General features: G+C 37.3%; 1 protein-coding gene across 17 annotated transcripts; it reads right to left on the minus strand.

Annotated features, from left to right (window-relative positions):
- Window positions 1-843: 843 nt before the first annotated feature.
- Window positions 844-18,000, minus strand: LOC18438142 (P-loop containing nucleoside triphosphate hydrolases superfamily protein). Of its 17 annotated transcripts, none has more exons than XR_016057510.1 (14): window positions 17,546-17,948; window positions 16,394-16,532; window positions 15,697-15,943; window positions 15,530-15,603; window positions 12,700-12,965; window positions 11,557-11,684; window positions 11,323-11,441; window positions 11,155-11,240; window positions 7,547-7,648; window positions 7,325-7,427; window positions 1,773-1,856; window positions 1,601-1,696; window positions 1,229-1,356; window positions 844-1,131 (listed from the first exon to the last, which is right to left on the minus strand). XR_016057510.1 is itself a non-coding variant. In XM_088869506.1 (14 exons), exons 2-14 carry the CDS (start codon window positions 16,466-16,468, stop codon window positions 1,030-1,032), a joined length of 1,617 nt encoding a protein of 538 aa, XP_088725632.1. In that variant the 5' UTR covers window positions 16,469-16,528; window positions 17,546-17,971; the 3' UTR covers window positions 844-1,029. The 17 variants fall into 17 exon arrangements, 4 of the variants coding, with proteins under 4 accessions (XP_088725632.1, XP_020525516.2, XP_020525517.1 ...); XR_016057505.1 differs by having other exon boundaries at window positions 11,159-11,247; XR_016057512.1 differs by having other exon boundaries at window positions 11,159-11,247; window positions 16,394-16,528; window positions 17,546-17,853.
- Window positions 18,001-18,136: the final 136 nt, after the last annotated feature.

Here is an 18,136-nt window from a genome sequence, read left to right on the forward strand (position 1 = left end):
CTTCCTATCCAATAACCACTAGTGCCTTGAAAATCTCACCTCCGGCTCGAACTGGTCACCCTCTGGTTCTACACAGGCTCAGAATTTTCCAATACAGGTGTTCTTGTACCAAAAGAATTACATAAAAAAGCCTATGAGAGCTTGGAAAAACTGCTGGGGTTTTAGACCCAAAAGTAATCCACCGGTTTTGGGTGGGCTTGGGTAGTTTCGAGTTGGCTTGGGAGTTTTTGAAGCACTGTAACATGCTACAATAGGTAGCAAGTTGATCCTGCAGATTAAATGGGTTACCCTCCCATGTTCATCCGTATTTGTGGTTGACAATGAGAAACATGAATTGGGCTCATTCTTATCGAAGAACTCTACAAGAGCAAAAGAAAAAAAAAAAGGAAAAGGTTGCACTCATCCGTATTTACATAAGGTTGCAACTTTAAAATGTAAAACTAAGGTGCACCTCAAAAATCCATTACAAAAAGTTGTTTTGATATTGAAAAACCTTCTAATTGATCATCTTGACATCAAGATGTATGAATATGAAAAGAAAAAAAGATTTTGAGTCTTAAAAATAGTGCATTTTGCAACACATTATCTAGAATGTCCATTTTCAAGATTTTAAGTGTTCATAGGTCTATTTGATTTTAACCATTTTTGGAGTTTAAGATTTTATAATTAGAGATCAAAATAAATTCTCAAACCATCCTAAGAATTTTTTACACCAAAATTATATTTAGGAGAAAAAATTTGGAGGTGCGCCTTAATTGTTTAAGGTGGCAACCTTACACAAACCGTACCCAAAAGAAAAACCAAAAACTAATAGGACCATGCATCAACTATAGAAGCAACAACAAAAAAAAACAGGAGAAATGATTCATCAACCAACCAGTGTCCCTGAACATTTTAAAACTGAAATGTACAACAAACATCAATTCGCTCACCCACTTCTTCAAGTGACTTACGGTGTCCAATGAACACATTTCTGGAACACTGGCAGATCTAGAAGCAGCATAGGCACGACATGGTCACAAATAAATCCTAAATAGAAAGGCTGCCAAACTGCTTATTCCAGTCCTCATAGCCTCCTAACTCATGTTGAGAAACAGAGGGTCTGACTTCTTGTAATGCCCTCTCAAAATCCTAAATGACAAAAAAACAAAGAAAATACACCACTCTTAAAAGTCTTAAAACAAAAAAGCTGATGTCCATTTTGACTCAAGCACCTGGGTGAAATTACCTGAAGCAGGACTGGCCTCATATCCTCCTTCCTCAAATTGGTAATCTCAATGCCTTGACATAGAGCCTCTCTAAGTGGACCCATTGATGCATCCTTAACCAAATTCTTCATATCCGATCCCGAATAGCCTAATAAAACCAAGAAACATGAAATGCAAACAATGGAATGGCTTCCTTTTTACCAGATATTTTCCATTAATGAACGTCTGTTTGTGTAATATCTAAATGTTTTTACTTCTTTTCCTTGATATTTAATATTAATGTTTCGCTTCTGAATTTTGCTAAATATGGTTAACAAACAGGAAGATACACTAAAAAGAGAAAAGGGAAAAAGGAAAAAAAGAAAAGATTCATAGATCTAAAGAAAACCTACCTTCAGTTAACCTGCAAATGGCATTTGTGTCTTCTTCCGAAAGCTTAAACAGGCCATCCTTCTCCAACAGATTTCGCACGATCCAGGCTCTAGCTTCTTCAATGCCAACACAAATATGTTTGTAACCTTGGTCATTTGAATACAAGTTGAGCAGAGGTTAATCCATCACTACCTGAAGGTGGTAGAGGTATGTACAGACGCTTTGAGAGTCTCCTTCGGGCTGCCTCATCAAGCTCCTGTGGCCTGTTTGTTGCTCCTATTTCAATGTAAAGACAATTATGTAAAGGAAAATTGTTTCATGCGGGCTGGACTGCATTTCTACAATATGCAGTCCGGAGGTATAAAGCATCCATCTTAAAGATGGATGCAAATAGGTGGTCCAGCTAAGATGGATGCAAATAGGTGGTCCAGCTAAAAACAATTGTAACTAACAGTCCCAAATATTTTCTTAATATACTTATTATTTCTAGTTTTCAAAATTGTTTTTTTTTTTTTTGATATTCATGATCTCCATATTAAAGATTATATATTCTCTAAAAATTAGGATCAAATTATATTTAAAAAATATATTTATTGCCAAGCCTGCATTTCTACAATATGCAGGCTGGCCACATAGAGACCGCTTCCTTATGTAAACATGGATATAAATAATATGTACATGTGTATGAGCATAAGAAATAGCGCTAGGCATGAACCAATGCATATGCATAGCTTATAGCTTCATCTGGTGATGGCCCTGGAATATTCTGCCAAACTCCTCTGATGAAACATAATAATATGCATTTCTACGATCCTCAATTGGTCATTTTGTTTTATGCATTGAGTTACAAAACCTTGATCCCGTACAACATTACAACATTATCTTTCTTGCTGGCAATGGAATCTCATCCAGTGGTAACTAAGAATGCAAAAGCGAGTACAAGAATAGCAGACACAAAGAGAGATATCAAGGACATTTAGGTCAAGGGAGTCAGCCCCAAATAGTTGGGAAAAGGCTGTGATGATGTTGATGATGATGATTTAGGTCAAGGGAGATATAGTAAAAGTACCAATACTAAGGTTTGACTTTGCCTGTTTCTTTTTCCAATCAATAAATATACTTTCATTGGAGGCCATGTCCACTAGAGAGATGTCATTCCAATGCGTGCTTTTAATGACACAGGTTACAAGAAATGAAGTATGATGATGACTTAGGTCAAGGGAGATACAGTAAACGGACCAGTACTATGGTTGGACTTTGCCTGTTTCTTTTTCCAATCAATAAATATACTTTCATTGGAGGCCATGTCCACTAGAATGAGTGCTTTTAATGACAGGTTGCAAGAAATAAAGTGGACAAGAAGAAAAGGCAAGGTTTAGAAGTCATGGAAAAGTTTGACTTGCATCATGTCAAGAAAAAGCATTGCAAAGTTCTCAGTGTGAAGTCTTCTCCAAAATACTAATCCAAATGCCAAAAGTTTTCAGGCCAGGCCAGCATCAGCAAAGCCCTTCAAAGCCAACCAATTCCAGGTCTTATTGCACAGTCACACTTGACTGTACTCAAAACTCATTTCACATACATTTATTAAGCATTAATTTCAGAATAGTTGTAAACATAGTCTGTCTACAGATAATATTCAGCAGACAAATGGAGGAAAAGTACTATGGTACCTATTTACAAGAACAAAAGAGACATACAGAATTGTGCAAACTATTGAGGGATCAAACTTATGAGTCGCACTATGAATATGTGGGAGAGAGTGACTGAGAAACGATTAAGGCATGAAACGAGCGTATCAAAAAACCAATTCAGTTGTATGCCAAGGAGGTCAACAACCGAGGCAATTTTCCAACTTAGGCAGCTGATTGAGAGGTTTAAGGAGAAGGGAATAGACATCCACATGGGCTTTATTGATCTAGAGAAGCTTATGATAGGGTACCTCGAGATTTGATTTGGTGGGTGTTGGAAAAGAAAGGAGTCTCAAGACACTACATCCAATTGGTAAGAGATATGTACAATGGAGAACTAACTAATATACGAACAACTAGTGGAGAGACGAGTGAGTTTTCAGTGACAATAGGTCCAAATCAAGGGTCAGCATTAAGCCCATACCTCTTTATCGTAGTTATGACGACTTAACTAGACACTTACAAGATGATGTACTGTGGTGGAAATTATTCGCAGGTCACATAGTGCTCATTGATGAGACTCAAAATAGCGTCAACACAAAGTTAGAACTTTGGAGGGACGCTCAAGAATCTAAAGGTTTTAAACTTAGACGGACTAAGATAGAGTATATAAAATGCAAGTTTAATATTAATAGTAGTAGAGACGAGGAAGCAGTTAAAATTGACGGTCATGAAATACCAAAAAGAGCGCATTTTCGATATCTTGGGTTGATAATCTAAGACAATGGAGAGATTGAAGAAGATGTCGCACATAAAATTAGAGTAGGTGGACGAAGTGGAGATGTGCAAATGGAATTTTATGTGATCGCTACATACCAATGAAGATGAAGGGCAAGTTCTATGAGACCAGTTTTGTTCTATGAAGCGAAATGTTGGGCGATCAAAAAACAACATACTCATAGAATGAATGTAGCGAAGAAGAAGATGTTAAGATGGATGAGTGGCAAGACAAAAAGGGACATAATTCTAAATGAATACATTCAGGAAAATTTAGGTGCGGCACTAACAAGCAATAAGATGAGAGAGTAGACTTGGTGGGCTGACCATGTGTGGCACAGATCCAGCACAACACTTGTTAGAAGGTGCAAGATAGTTCAAGTAGAAGGCTCAAAAAAGGCAATGGGTAGGCTCAAAAGGACTTATGGCCTCACTAATAGTATAGTCTTTAATAGAGCAGAATGACGGACCAGGATTCTTAAGACGTTGGTAGCAACCTTAGAATTCTTGATAGGGCTCTTTCACCAACCCACATGCCTTATGTAAGCAAGTCTCAGGCCCTAATATAGAGAGAGTGACCGGCTATACACATTGACATGGGACAAATTACAACCAGAACATCATAAAGAGTTGAAATGCCCAAACAGTAGTTTGAGGTTTTCCAATAAAAGTAGCATCATTTGTTCAATCCCAAATTATGTTCCAAAGATATGCCAGCGTCGGTGGCTAACAGGCTGGACCAACTAATGAGGAACTTTCTGTGGTCCAGCCAAGCAGAAAAAACGAGACACCACGTTATCTCTTGGGATAGAGTCCGACTGCCCAAATCCCAAGGTGGTTTAGGAATCAGAGATCTAAGAAAACATAATCTGGCTCTGCTGGGGAAGTGGTGGTGGAGATTGGCCACCCAATCAAACTCTTTCTGGGCACAGGTTATTCGGAATAAATACAACATTCTGAGTCACAAATGGGTGCCTAAAAGGGTCTCCTGCACCAGGGCTTCAGGAGCTAATCCTTCGCCTCCTCTCCTGCTCAGTTCAAGCAAGAACTTAGCTTCCATCCAAAACAAGGCAGTAGAGTGCGCTTTTGGTTTGATCTTTGGATTGGACATGCTCCCCTTAGGGACCTATTTCGCACCCTTTTTCAACTTTCTTCCAACAAAGAGTCCACTATAGCAGATGAAATGGTCTTGGCAAGGGGGCATAGAACTTGGAATCCTTCTTTTAGAAGGAATCTCTCCAAGGAGGAAACTTTAGCTTTCACCAACCTTTCGGCTGCTCTTCACCCGTTGTTCTTACCTTCATCAGGGAATGATTCTTTGGTATGGACTATATCCCCATCTGGTAAGTTCTCAGTAGCCTCTTTCTATAAGAAACTTATCCAACCTCCTACATTTCCGTTAAATCGCACCTCTCCTCCTTCCAAAGTTTGGAACACAATAGCTCCTCCAAAAGTCCAGACCTTCAATTGGATAGCAAGCTGTCAACAGGCTCTCACACTCGATCAGCTTCAAAAAAGTTTGCCACTCCCAAACAGATGTGCAATGTGCCTGATAGAGGAGTCAAATCCCCACCTCTTTCTTCATTGCAGTATGGCCTTTGAGCTTTGGACACTAATTCTCCACTTGTTTGGTCTCCATTGGGTCCTCCCACCTTCGGTTAAAGATTTATTCGTTTATTACTCAGGTGGTCATTGGCCCAAAGCAGGTAGAACCTGGTGGAGGGCAGCAATCGCTGCTACCATATGGGTTTTATGGCTAGAAAGAAATGAGAGGGTCTTTCAAGGACACAAAAATGATGTTTCAGCGCTATTTCATAAGGTTACATCCTTGTAACTTTTTGGGCTTCCACCCAAAGCATCTTTGGTGGGATTCCTATGAGTTCTTAAGAACATTATCCAATTCCAGCCCTTCAAGGTACAAAGACCTCACAACTGGTTGCCTCCTCCAGAAAATGCCATAAAGCTTAACTTCGATGGCTGTTCTTTGGGAAATCCGGGCCCTTCAGGAGTAAGGGGGGTTTTCCATGGCCACAATCGCAAAGTTCTCATGACATACTCAGAATATGTCGGACATGGAGACTCACAGTTTGCTGAAGCCTTGGCACTCCTAATGGGCCTAAAATTTTTTAATCCATCTTGGGGCCAATCCTTGGTGGTGGAAGGAGACGCTCAAAACATTTTATCATGGGCAGCAGGCACCAGTACCCCCCCCTTGGTACCTATCTAGGATATTTGACGAAATTTACCACTTATGCAGGGATACCAACGTCTGTTGGAGGCATATATGGCGAACGTCAAACGAGTTCGCTGACCTTCTGGCTAGAAACGGAGCACGGCGACGACCACACATGGAAGATAATGACTGGTCCATCTCCTTTTTTGCTCTGGACCACAGAGGTTGTCTAGGACAATAGATATTTTTTGCTGCTTCTTGTAATAGGGTGTGCTTTTAAGCCCATTTTTTTTAGACCTCAATCTTTCATATACAGCCACTTCAAAAGGATATATTTTGTATAGGGTCAGTGAACCGATTTTTTGATTGAGATACCTGTCTCGTGGGTATTCTCGGTCCTCTCCTCCCTCAATCTATGTATTCCTTCGTCTTTTAAAGTAATACAATGTTAACATTATCAAAAAAAAGATTGTTGACCACATTGCTGAAGAAGTTGCAAGGGATACTCCCACTAGTCATTATTGTCTGTGTGCTGAATTGCAGCAACTGACTTTCTAGTAATGACTAAGAAAGTGACCTAAAAGAGTAATACAGTAAACAGTGGGGTATTATGTACCGCATTCACAGTCCATTTCCAACAAAGTACAGTGGAGAGCAACCTTAGTAGCGACAAGACAACAAAGATATCTAGCACTACAGCATATATTTAATTAGGTAAAAGCCATTTCCAGCACTCGCTCTCATTAAAGGGGGGCATGTTCAACCCTGAATTGTCATGAAGAGCCGGTCCCAATATGCCTGTAGTCAATGGCAACTACATAAAGATTCCCAACAAATAATCAAACCTAGGAACTGGAGATCCATTTATCTTGTTCTTCAAACTTCTGTTTAAGTTCGACGAAAAATTAGCCAACAAAATTTGATGGCAAACATCTAGTAAGGAAGAAAGATTCATTGACAAAGAATGAAACCATGTAAAAGGAAAAGCTGGTAAGAATTTAACAGAAACATGACAAAAATGCGTTCTTTTCAGTTCAACGAGACAGAAGAATGAGCCATTCAGTTATAGCCATAAGAGACATCAAAAAAATTATCATGCCCCATGGATAATATCAACTGTAACTGTGAATAATTAGAACTACAGGATATAGATTTGTTTTCAGTACCTAAAAGTAAAATTTGTTCATTTCCGCTGTCAAAGCCTTCCATCTCAATTAAAAACTGAGTCTTAAGTCTTCTACTTGATTCATGCTCCCCTTCAGACTTACGCTGCATTCATGATGAATACACTAACTTCTGGGCATGATATGTCTTTGATCTTCAAAGTATAAGATCACTTCATTTTTCAGGATTTGCCAATTAGAGTGAACTCCAAGAAGCAGACATACCTGGGAAAGTAGTGAATCAATTTCGTCCACAAAGATGACAGCAGGCTGACGACAACAAGCAACACCAAATAGAGCTCTCACAAGCTTTTCACCCTCCCCAATCTACAGGCCATAAGCAAGAACCTCTAAGTATGGATAAATCAGATATAATATTAAACAGGACAAATTTATTTAAACATCTTCATCACATCAACATGGCATTGAAGATTTTAGGTGCAAGCTGGCAACCTAAAATGGAATCCAATGTGAATCTACAGAAATCAAGCTTACAAAAGTAAATTATTTAATTCATGCTACCACTACTAGTCATGTGATCAAATCACATCCACTTTGTTTCAGCCAAAGAAGCCAAAGCCCTCAGCTTCAGACTACAAACTGAAGAGAGTCAGATTTAGCCTCAGCCAGCAGTTAGGCCTCTTAAATATTTCTCGGCCAAAAATATTTCTTTGTGTTCTTTCAATTTTCCTTTTCAATTTTCTTTTTGTCCCAGGAATTCCCCAAATTTGCTGAAGCACTGAAACACTCTCTTCCCCAGCCAAACCGAACCAAGTTGCAATGTAAACCTGAGAACACTGACCCCTAAATAACAAACAGGTTTACTATTAGTGTACAGTATTTAAAGGACGATGATGATAACATTGTGAAGTAGACTATGACAACTGTATTGTTTCAACACACCAATTCCCATTCATAATTTTTGACATTGATGGCAAATACAGTTTAAGTACCATCAGCATGCATCAACATAATGCCTCTTAATGATATTCAAATCAGAGACTTCTCCCATTTACAAACTGATGAAGAGTGGCGATGCTTCCAAATTTCAGGGGTGAGTGAAATGATAGTAGTCCGCAAGAAAGAAACACGAGTCACCCATGAAAACGTGAATGTGGAATGAATATAACGGAGTCGAGAATCGAGAATGGAGAGATGATCATCATCATCATAATTATCATCATCATTAGTGCGAGTCAAAGTTTTTATGCGTGTTTGAGTCTACACAAATATGGATTGCAAACTAGTTTGCTCCCAGGTTGAGAAAACGCTCTTGAGTCATTAAATAATATTTCTTGATGTGTTCAAAATAAAATTATTAAAACATAAAATTAAATTTTTATTAAAGTGGTCATGGGGACCTCGCAAAAGACTCATGGCCTCCCTTGAGTGTAAAAATATTCACCAAGTCAAAACTAGTCTTTCCATTCTAGTATTTTGTTTATAAAAAAAAATCAGCAAGTAGTCCAGGCAAATCAACTCAGGCAAGTCCAAAATATCCCACTCAAGCTTCTCAAATATTACTGCATGCATAACCAATCCATTAAAGTAAAGATAAGCAAGTATGATACTTATCATTGATGCTAACACTTAATCGCATGTTATAAGGAGCAGCTTTTTGTTTATTGTCATAATTATGTTATAAGGAGCAACTCGAGAGAAGATTCCTTGGACTTAATAAATCTCCCCAATGTAGCAAATTAACCACCTGAAAAAAAAATAACAAGGTAGGCTTGCACAACTTCAGCATATGATGTATCCATGCCCATGCATGAGACAGGAGCCTTGCTTCAATCAAGGTTTTAAAAAACGGATTGGTGACCCAAATTGTCCATATGAAAAATCCGGTCGAATCGAAGGTTCAGATTTGAGAATCGACCGGAATAGGCATTAAAAACTTAAAAAAATCACTAAAAACCCCTAAAACATATTGCTTTTGAAGTTTCCAAAAAATGGGGGTAGTGCATTATGTGTTTTCATTATTTTGCAAAAATACGAGAAAATTGAAATGTCATTTCTTGTCTTAGTGTCTATTGATATTAATTTTGATACTATTTTTATACTAATTTTGACACAATACTTTTAAAAAAATATACTTATTTTGTGATTCTCAGTGAAGAAATGAAGGACAAAATGATTTTTGTAATTTTTCATACTAATTTTGTGATTCTCATTGTCATTTTTGCGTGCGATTTTTCTCTCACACACAATGGATATCTCCCTCTCTCTCTCTCTCTCTTATAAACACATACACAAACACATGAAAAAACATTAGACCCCTCTTTCTCTCACACACACAAACATATTTGACCACTCTTTCTCTCTCGCTTCCACTTCGGTTGAGGCCTCATTTATTTTCTTGATTTAAATTAAAAAATATTGGAGAGTTAATCCATTCCTCCACTTGTTCTACTTTAATTACTTTAAAATTTTCTTATTTTCCTAAGTTTCATAGGTAGAAGGGATAATTTCTTAAGTCGAGTGGTTTCACTATTAATTAGAGCCACAAGCTCTAAGTGTTAAGCTAAAAAAAGAATCTGTAATGGTTGCCTACTTTTTTTTCTAAGCTTTTTTAATAATTAAACTTGGATACATGTAAGGAGCCGTCACTTGGTGTGACGGTAAAAAGCTCGGATAGCCAGCGCAAGAGCGTGGGTTCCAGTCCTGGGAGCGGCCAGCCAGCCACTTTGTGCATAAGCCAAAGGTTATGATTGTTTCCAGCCCACCCCTCCCGGGACCTTGCTTAATCAGGACCAGCCCTGGGTTATGGCCCTTTAAACTTGGATACATATAGTCAGATAAACAATAAAAAATGGCGGTACAAGTTTTAAATAGTCATAGGTTGAAGACTAATCAACCTAAATAGAAATTTAGTTATTTTAAAATTGCAAAATATAATTATGATTATAAGGTTACTATAAACTTTTTACAATGGAAAAGAACTGGATTTTTGCCACATGCAAATCGTATGAGTGCTTATTAGGTATGGCAAATAAAGAGAGAAGGAAAAAGCGTGAGTGAAACCATTTTGTTACTATATTTTTATTTCTATATGGCAAAGGGGAAAGCTTCATAATAGAAGCACGAAGGAAACTTTGTTTTTACTTATCCCACATCAGGGAATTTTGAAGAGCAATAAGGGCAACAAGCTTATAAAAGGAGGCATGCTTAAACCATGAGTTGGAAGCAGCCTCGTGGCTGCGTAAAGGGCCACCTGACCACCCCAAACTAAAAAATATTGAAAATTTTGAGTGACAAGATCAAAAATAAAAAATAAAATTAGAAGCATGTTAAGTCATGGGGGAAACGGCCGGTTCTCAATATTTGATGAGAACTGGATCGTTCCAACTGATAAGAACCTGATCGCTCCGATCGATTCTTGATCCGGATTGGCCGGTTCTAATCTGGATTATTGATTTTTCAAACACTAATGTGGGCTGCTACTAAATCCCATAATTTATAAGGGACGTTTTTCTCACACATTTATTTTCCTTGAATTTATTATTTCAGGACAAGAAATAAATTTCACATTCTGACAGATTTCTCCATATGACCATGGAGACGCACTAGTATGCCACAATGCCGCACCAAAAATATCAATAAATTACCACAAAATGGTTGCTGGCTGCATTATCAATTATGGATTGCAATAGAATTAATTCTTTCATTCTTTTGGTTTTAAATAAAGATACTTCTTATAGTTTAACATGATGCTATAGGTCTGCAAACTTTGATGCTCAATATCATTAGAGAAAGCTTGTAATTCATGAACTTTTTCTGCAAGAAGTTATTGTATTATGCAACAGGGACATATTGATAAAAAGGAAACATACCCACTTGCTCGTTAATGAACTGGCAGATATGTAGAAAAAGGTTGCTTTAGCCTCTCCAGCAATAGCCTTTCCAATCATAGTTTTACCTGTTCCCTAGAAAAAGATGGTCCTTCAATGAGAACACGAACTAACGAACTGAGAAATTCTTTAATCTGCAAGATTACTTACAGGAGGGCCAAAGAGAAGCAGGCCTCTTCCCGGTGAGCGACAGCCTTTAAATATATCAGGACGTAACAAAGGCCAGATAACCATTTCAGTCACACATTTTTTTGCATGCTCTAGGCCAGCTTCACAAGAGAAAAAATTAGAAGCAGAATCATAACTTGTTTGCTGAAATAATTAATTAAAAAATTTCTTAGAAAGCAAGTACGACAAAGGTTAAAGCATCTAAGGTCCCCTTACCAATATCACCCCATCGAACATTGGGGTCTCGATCCATTATCTCATTACTAACATGTTCAATTAATCGAGGTTCCAAGTTTCTCAACTTTTCTGGAAGCTCGCCATCAGGACCACATAGCATTTCCAAACTGAAATCAGAAACTATAGGTTGTTAAAACATCACTACTACATCACTACTACACTACCTTCAAACAAAATGTCAAAATAACATAATTTATTATCATTCCATCTACATATTTATGATCAAACAAGCATTCATTGAATCATCAGCAAAAATGAGTCAGGCATAGGCTTCCAGAAATAACTGGTACAAACAAAAAGGCTGGCACCATAAAGGACATTATGGGATCCACGAGGCCTAACCCCGGAGGAAAGGGGAAGATGCACAGACTACCAAATAAAACAGTACTAGCCTCATTTTAAGTTGCTAACATCCATCCTAAAGTGTGTTAAAGAAACTAAAGATTAAGGAAAATGGAACAGATACAATATCACTGCAAAATGCCCAATTCATGCTCCATCCTAAACACATGAGGAACATAAATTTTTAGGAAGTGAAATTCCATAAACATCATCAGCACCTAGGGATAGATATAGTATACTTCCCCTCAAGGGGAAGCCAAGAGAAATAAATTAGTAAAGCAGTCAGAACTTCCTGTAATTAGCATCTTCCATTTTCAAGATTAAAGAAAATTTTCACAAAGATTGCAGCTTTCCAAAATTTCATGTGGTAGGCCATTATAAGAATTCCAAGGAAATCAAAGAATCCGTACCTGATAAAGAAGATGACAGTAGGGCAGCTTTAAACACTTGTTAGAAAAATTGATGACAAAAACTGATAAATTATACTTGAACAGAGTCCAAAGTTCCCATCACAGACAATAACAAGATACTCCTACGTATTTCAGGAGAATGCTATAAACTAGGTCATTAGTTCACGTAGCACGAGTACTACTTATCAAAGAAAATGCAAATATAATTTTGTTTGGAGCATAAAGAATGGAGCAGGTAAATGATGCTTGTAGATTGAAGTTAGGAACGAAATCAATAAACCAAGTTATAGATTAACTAAAAAAGCATTTTACATTTAGAAACATGTAATGCAACTCAAATCAGTCCTCAAACCAGTTATACAGAACTAACCATCTCCTTGTGGACTCTTCAAGTGCATCATCTGTTTTCCCTGTAACTCGTGAACCTGTCGTACCTCCAGTGTTTGCCCCATTGGATCTCACAGGAGGAACAAAGTTGCTGCGTATGCCACGGCGAGGAATTCCAACAGATCTTAAACCTGGATTCCTGATATTCCCTGTTGAATTATTGTCACTTTGCTGACCAAACCCGGAGGATGGGGAGAGGGAAGCACTTGGTGAACATGTCAGGCCTTGTTTCTGCCTCGCATCCATCTCCTGCATTACAGAAAACAAATGGCTCATCCTCCCATTGCTAAGGATGAACAATGTAAGATGATATTTAAAATGAAGTATATGTATAATTAAAATAAAAAATAGAGTAATGATCCTGTGAGACCCTCCCACACCCATGTGTTTAGGACCCCAAAGGATCACTATTAAATTTGGCACAGATCTCTAGAAAAGTTATCACATGGGTGTGGGACTTGACTTTTTTAGAGATCTGTGCTAAATTTAATGGTGATCCTTTGGGGTCCTACTCACATGGATGTGAGAGGGTCTCATAGTATCGTTACTCTAAAAAATATTATACATTAAAATGAAAAATATATAAATATTTTTCAGAGAATTACGATTATTTTTCTCCCAGAAAAAAACACAGGATAAAAATCTTAAGAATTCAGGGAACACAATTTTAGAAGAACAGGAACAGGATATTCAAGCAATCAGGAACATATGAAGAGGGAGTCTGTTCAGCTGCTTCAGCAGGTTGGTTCTACTCATGAGTAAGGAAACACAATTCCCATGACGAAACACCATTTCTTCGAATGTGGGATTTCTCCATAAATAAGATCCTACATCCCGACCTCCTTGAAGCACAATTCTACTCTGTTTCTTTTCATCATGTGCATGTCCCATCCAGAAAGCTCCAGAAGTTTCACATTTGATGGTTTCTAACTGGTTGAACCTAGTCAAGTGACTTTCAAAACTGAAATTTCAAAAACTTCCTGGAAAGGTCACCGATATTCCGGGCTAAAACTGCGCTAAAATAACATCTTATTCTAGACATACACAGATGTACAAGGTTATGTAGCAATAAGACTCTTTTGTGGTAGTTTCTTCTGTTCTTTTCTTTGGTTTTTTTTTTTCTTTTTATTTTTTCTGAAACATGCATTTCAAATACAACATGAAATTATTGTGTAGCCCATGACAATGATTTCTTTCAAAAAGAGATACCTAATTCAACAATTCAACTAGGTCAGATTGTCCATTTTCAAAGAATAGAAATATATCCAACTGTAATCTCCTAGATAATAATGGTGACCAGTCATTTTGAAACCTGGGCCTAATTCTCTAACTTCATATTTGAAATTGAGGAAGATCGATCCAATTGAAAGCTTATGTGGTTCTATCAAAGTGGATAACTTCCATGATCTCCGACAGGAAAACTTTGGTAAAAATATTGTTTCAAGGCTCAAGCCATAGATATTTTCACATCCTGAGCACACATTGGGCTCGTAATCTCCGGGAGTCAAATTTACATTGGACTTTCAAAATCTGAAAGGGGCATCTATGGCTTTTATTTAGATAGAAGTGGAGTCAACTTGGATATCATTTTTTATCACATGTTTACTAAAATCACTAGCAAAACAAATTCTTGAGCAAAATAAAGAATTCTGGACTTACAGTTGGTTTGAACTCTAATAACTTGTGTTCTAGCCTGAGAGTTAAAGGATAGGGTATCACCCTCTTAATAATACAAGCCAGATATCCAAAGACATGCAAAACACTAAGGTCATTGAATTTTCATTCTAAAAAAATTAATAAAAATATTTGAAAATAACTGCCGATTAAAAGAAAATGAAAATTGAAGTAAATTAGTAATCAATATCATCCAATTTCAAGTTGCAAGGCACACCAAATTACTCAAATTTTTTCTCATGGATCTCTTTATAGATCTTGATCATTCTGTACTAATGTTTAAGTTGTTAAGACAATCCACATCATTTTCTATAGTGCTGAAATACATTTAAAACTAAACCAATTTGATCAATCAAATAGGGTTCCTACCAGATCATCCTAGGCAATCATGAAATATCATGTTAGGTAAGCTTTTGTTCAACAAATTGTCTAAGTCAGTCACCAGTACAATCCTATGATGACTTAACCAAAACCTACTCATTTTAGAAGGTAGGAAAGGCCTTGACAAAATACATAAAGATGATAAAACACCAGAACACTTCCAAAGGATTTCACAAGATCAGAATACGTAGCGATCCTTCATAAGATTCACAACTCGATCAGGTGGCACTTAATTTGACAAATCCCACTTATAATAAGGCCCATCAAGTAAGAAAACAAGAAGAAACACTTAATGAAAGCCATAAAGAACAAACCAAGGAAGAAAAAAAAACAACACCAGTGTAGTTTAAAAGAAATCTCATCTCTGAAAGTTCTAAAGCACAGCTAGCAGAAAACTTGAAATGCTGTAAAAGGGCAAAAAGTAGTGCCAAGCACAAAATTTCTCTCTTATGATGATTGTGATACACACAAACTACAGAAATAAGGGGTGCCTTCTATGTTGTGCTGCACATGACATTTGAAACAAAGCAATTAAATTTAGTTTAAGAAATGCATTTTTCCTAATGCTTGACCTGAAATTGCAAAGTAGATGACAATAAGGATAGCAATATGGACAGACAAAAGCAGTAAAATCCAATGCAAAATATTAATGCCTTTGGATAGAACTTTATTCAAAGAAATGCAATGGTTCCTAAACATTTGAACTGAAATTTCAAAACAGATGCCAATAAGGATAACAATATGGCCATAGAAGTTACCAATTTCACTCTAGCAGTCACGAATCCATTGGAAATATTATCATCATTGGCGTTGTCATTGCTTGACGGAGACCCTGTGGTGTCATACACATGACGACGTTTTGTCCTTAGAACATTCTCATGAGATTTATCTTCTTCAGCTTGCACAAAGGAAGGGGAGGCATGACCTTTCATATGGTTCAGTCGATTTGAGTTCAGTTTTTCAGCACTAGATTCATCTGAGTTGTTGCTTTCAGAGTTCATAAGTGCCTTGAAAGAAGTGCCGGTTGGCTTCAGACTCCTATTGGTGTATAATGATGTCAATTTGGCTTGAGTCAAAACTTTTGAACTCTTCACACTTACATCATTATCTTGTTTATCCCTTGGCTCTGTTTGAGTTAATGTGTCTCCCTTTAACATGGAGGGCTTGGAAATCTGAGCAAGCACAACACATCCAACCTTATTATGATTGTACCCCATAAATCAAACCTCCCTGAGCACAAAAATGCTGGATACAAACAAAGGAAGTTCTTTTTGAGTAATATAAACGTCGAAAGTTCCAATTATGTAGTTGGTTACACTAAGAACAAGAAAAACAAAACAAAAGAACGCCTACGTTTCAATTAAATAATTAGTGTTGAATTTGGCTCACGTATTAGGAAAAACGAAAAAGAATGAAAGTTCCACCTCCATAGTTGATTGCATTAAACAACAAAAACAGAACACTTATATTTGAAGTTGAACTAGTGTTGAATTTCACTTATGCATTACAGAAAACAAAAAAGAATGTAAGGTGTTTATTTTTTTTGAAGAAATGTTAGCTTAAAATGTAAGTTTTTTGTTTTTTAAGAAATGTTGACTTGAATGTAAGATGTTCATTCATACCGAAGAATCACTAGTAGCAGTTCTGGATTCACAAAGTAGAGGTTGAAAATACTTGGACTCCTTGATCTTATCCATATCCACATCCCCCCTCTTGACAAATATGCAGCCTTCTTTCCTTCTTGCTTGCTCAAATGCCTGGCTGAATAAGGAGAATTCCAAATTATGACTCATTACCCAGAGGAACCAGAAAGAGGAGAGTAGGGACAAATTTGAGGTGAAACCATGTAACCGCTATCTTATGTGCCTCAAGGTGCCTACTAATTGTGTTTGAGTAGATTATTCATAAGTCACACCATAAACAAATATTTGGAAAGTAGACAGGGAACTGTTGCAAAACCAAGATGACTAAATGCAATCCAATTCAGCTAGAAGGAACAATCCCATTCACCAAAACGATGATTTTGTCAAGACAAGTAGAAATTAGTTCCAATCACAAGATGACGTTTAGGAAAAGAAACTATTCCAAGTACAATTCTTGCCTTTAAGAATATTGCATAGACAACAAATGATCGACAGCATGATTTGCTTACTTTTAAATGGAAAAGTAATAATACAGCTAAGAAAAGATGGAAATTCCCACTTTGCATGTCAAAAATCACTTCTTACAAAAAATGAAGAATTTGGCGGAGAAGAGAATTTTCACCTTGCTTTCTTATATAGAATTTAAATTTCAAGAGATTTGAAATATCTTAATCTCGAATCCAATTCAAAAGAGGCAATATTAAAAGAGAACAACTACACTTTTAATATGTATTGATCCAAAAAATGCTAATAAAGTAACAAGGACCATGGTTAATGCGTAATTCTACAGAGCATGCAATAAACAAACCAACCAATAAATTAAATTAATTCCCATTATAAGTTTTGTACACAAAAATCTTTGCTTTTTCTTCTGATAAGTGATTACTAGTTATCAAACCAGACAAAGTTGTGTGCTTCATTATTTCTGTTAGACAGATTCTTCTATAACGTTTTCAAATTAAAACCCAGAGAAACAAAATAAATCCCTCATTTTGACTAAACATGAGCCATAAAACTTGTAGCACTTGCCCCAATCACCATTTCAGTTCAATGTACCACGAGAGAGAGAGAGAGAGAGAGAGAGAGAGAGAGAGAGAGAGAAGTTGCATAAAAAGGCATGGAAAAGCCTACCGATCAGAGTCTGGTGCAAGGGATCGGCGAGCATAGGTGATCTTTGATAAGACTTGGCGACGAATGGGATAGACCAAGGCTTCATCGATGGGGTTTTGGGACCGAGAGTCGAGAAAACCGAGAAGTTGAAGGCCTAGGAGAAGGGAGGTTGAGGGATTGCCTCTTTCTAGGGTTATGTCAGTACCAAATAGCAGAGAGTGAAGCCTTTGGAGATTTTCGTCGACATCTCTCCTCCATTTGCCATCGCTGCTCTCCATTTTCCCTATGCATGAGAGAGAGAGATGAGAGGTTCTGATTGAGAGAGAGATGAGGAGAGAGAAAGAAGGCCAATAGTTGAGAGTAAGAGAGAGGAGTGAGAAAGAGAGGGCAATGGTTTCGCAGGGTAGGCAGGTGCAATTGGCGAGTTTCCCGCCACTCCATCTAATTCTGAAGTCATCGTTTGAGCTTTGGAGGACGAAAACACCCCTGCTCTTTGAAGAATATTTCTACTTGCGTCACAGACTTCTTATATTCGCACCCATGTTTTACAGCTTTCTTTAGGGCTGCAGCCCTATCGAACAAAATAAAGCCTCATCTCGAATCCTCATTTGG

This window comes from Amborella trichopoda, chromosome 6 (genome assembly GCF_054954075.1).
Source record: "Amborella trichopoda isolate Santa Cruz 75 chromosome 6, AtrichopodaSantaCruz75HAP2 v2.0, whole genome shotgun sequence".
NCBI lineage: Eukaryota > Viridiplantae > Streptophyta > Magnoliopsida > Amborellales > Amborellaceae > Amborella > Amborella trichopoda.

What these genes read in the sequence shown, in the direction of transcription:
- LOC18438142 (XM_006848331.4), bottom strand. Translation starts at nt 17,802, where the DNA reads ATGGAGAGCAGCGATGGCAAATGGAGGAGAGATGTCGACGAAAATCTC. An exon ending in TGACTGCTAGAGTGAAATTG is followed by an intron (nt 12,966 to 15,529) that starts GTAACTTCTATG and finishes TCTGTAATGCAG; the next exon opens with GAGATGGATGCGAGGCAGAA. An exon ending in GTTCATTAACGAGCAAGTGG is followed by an intron (nt 7,649 to 11,154) that starts GTATGTTTCCTT and finishes TATGGCCTGTAG; the next exon opens with ATTGGGGAGGGTGAAAAGCT.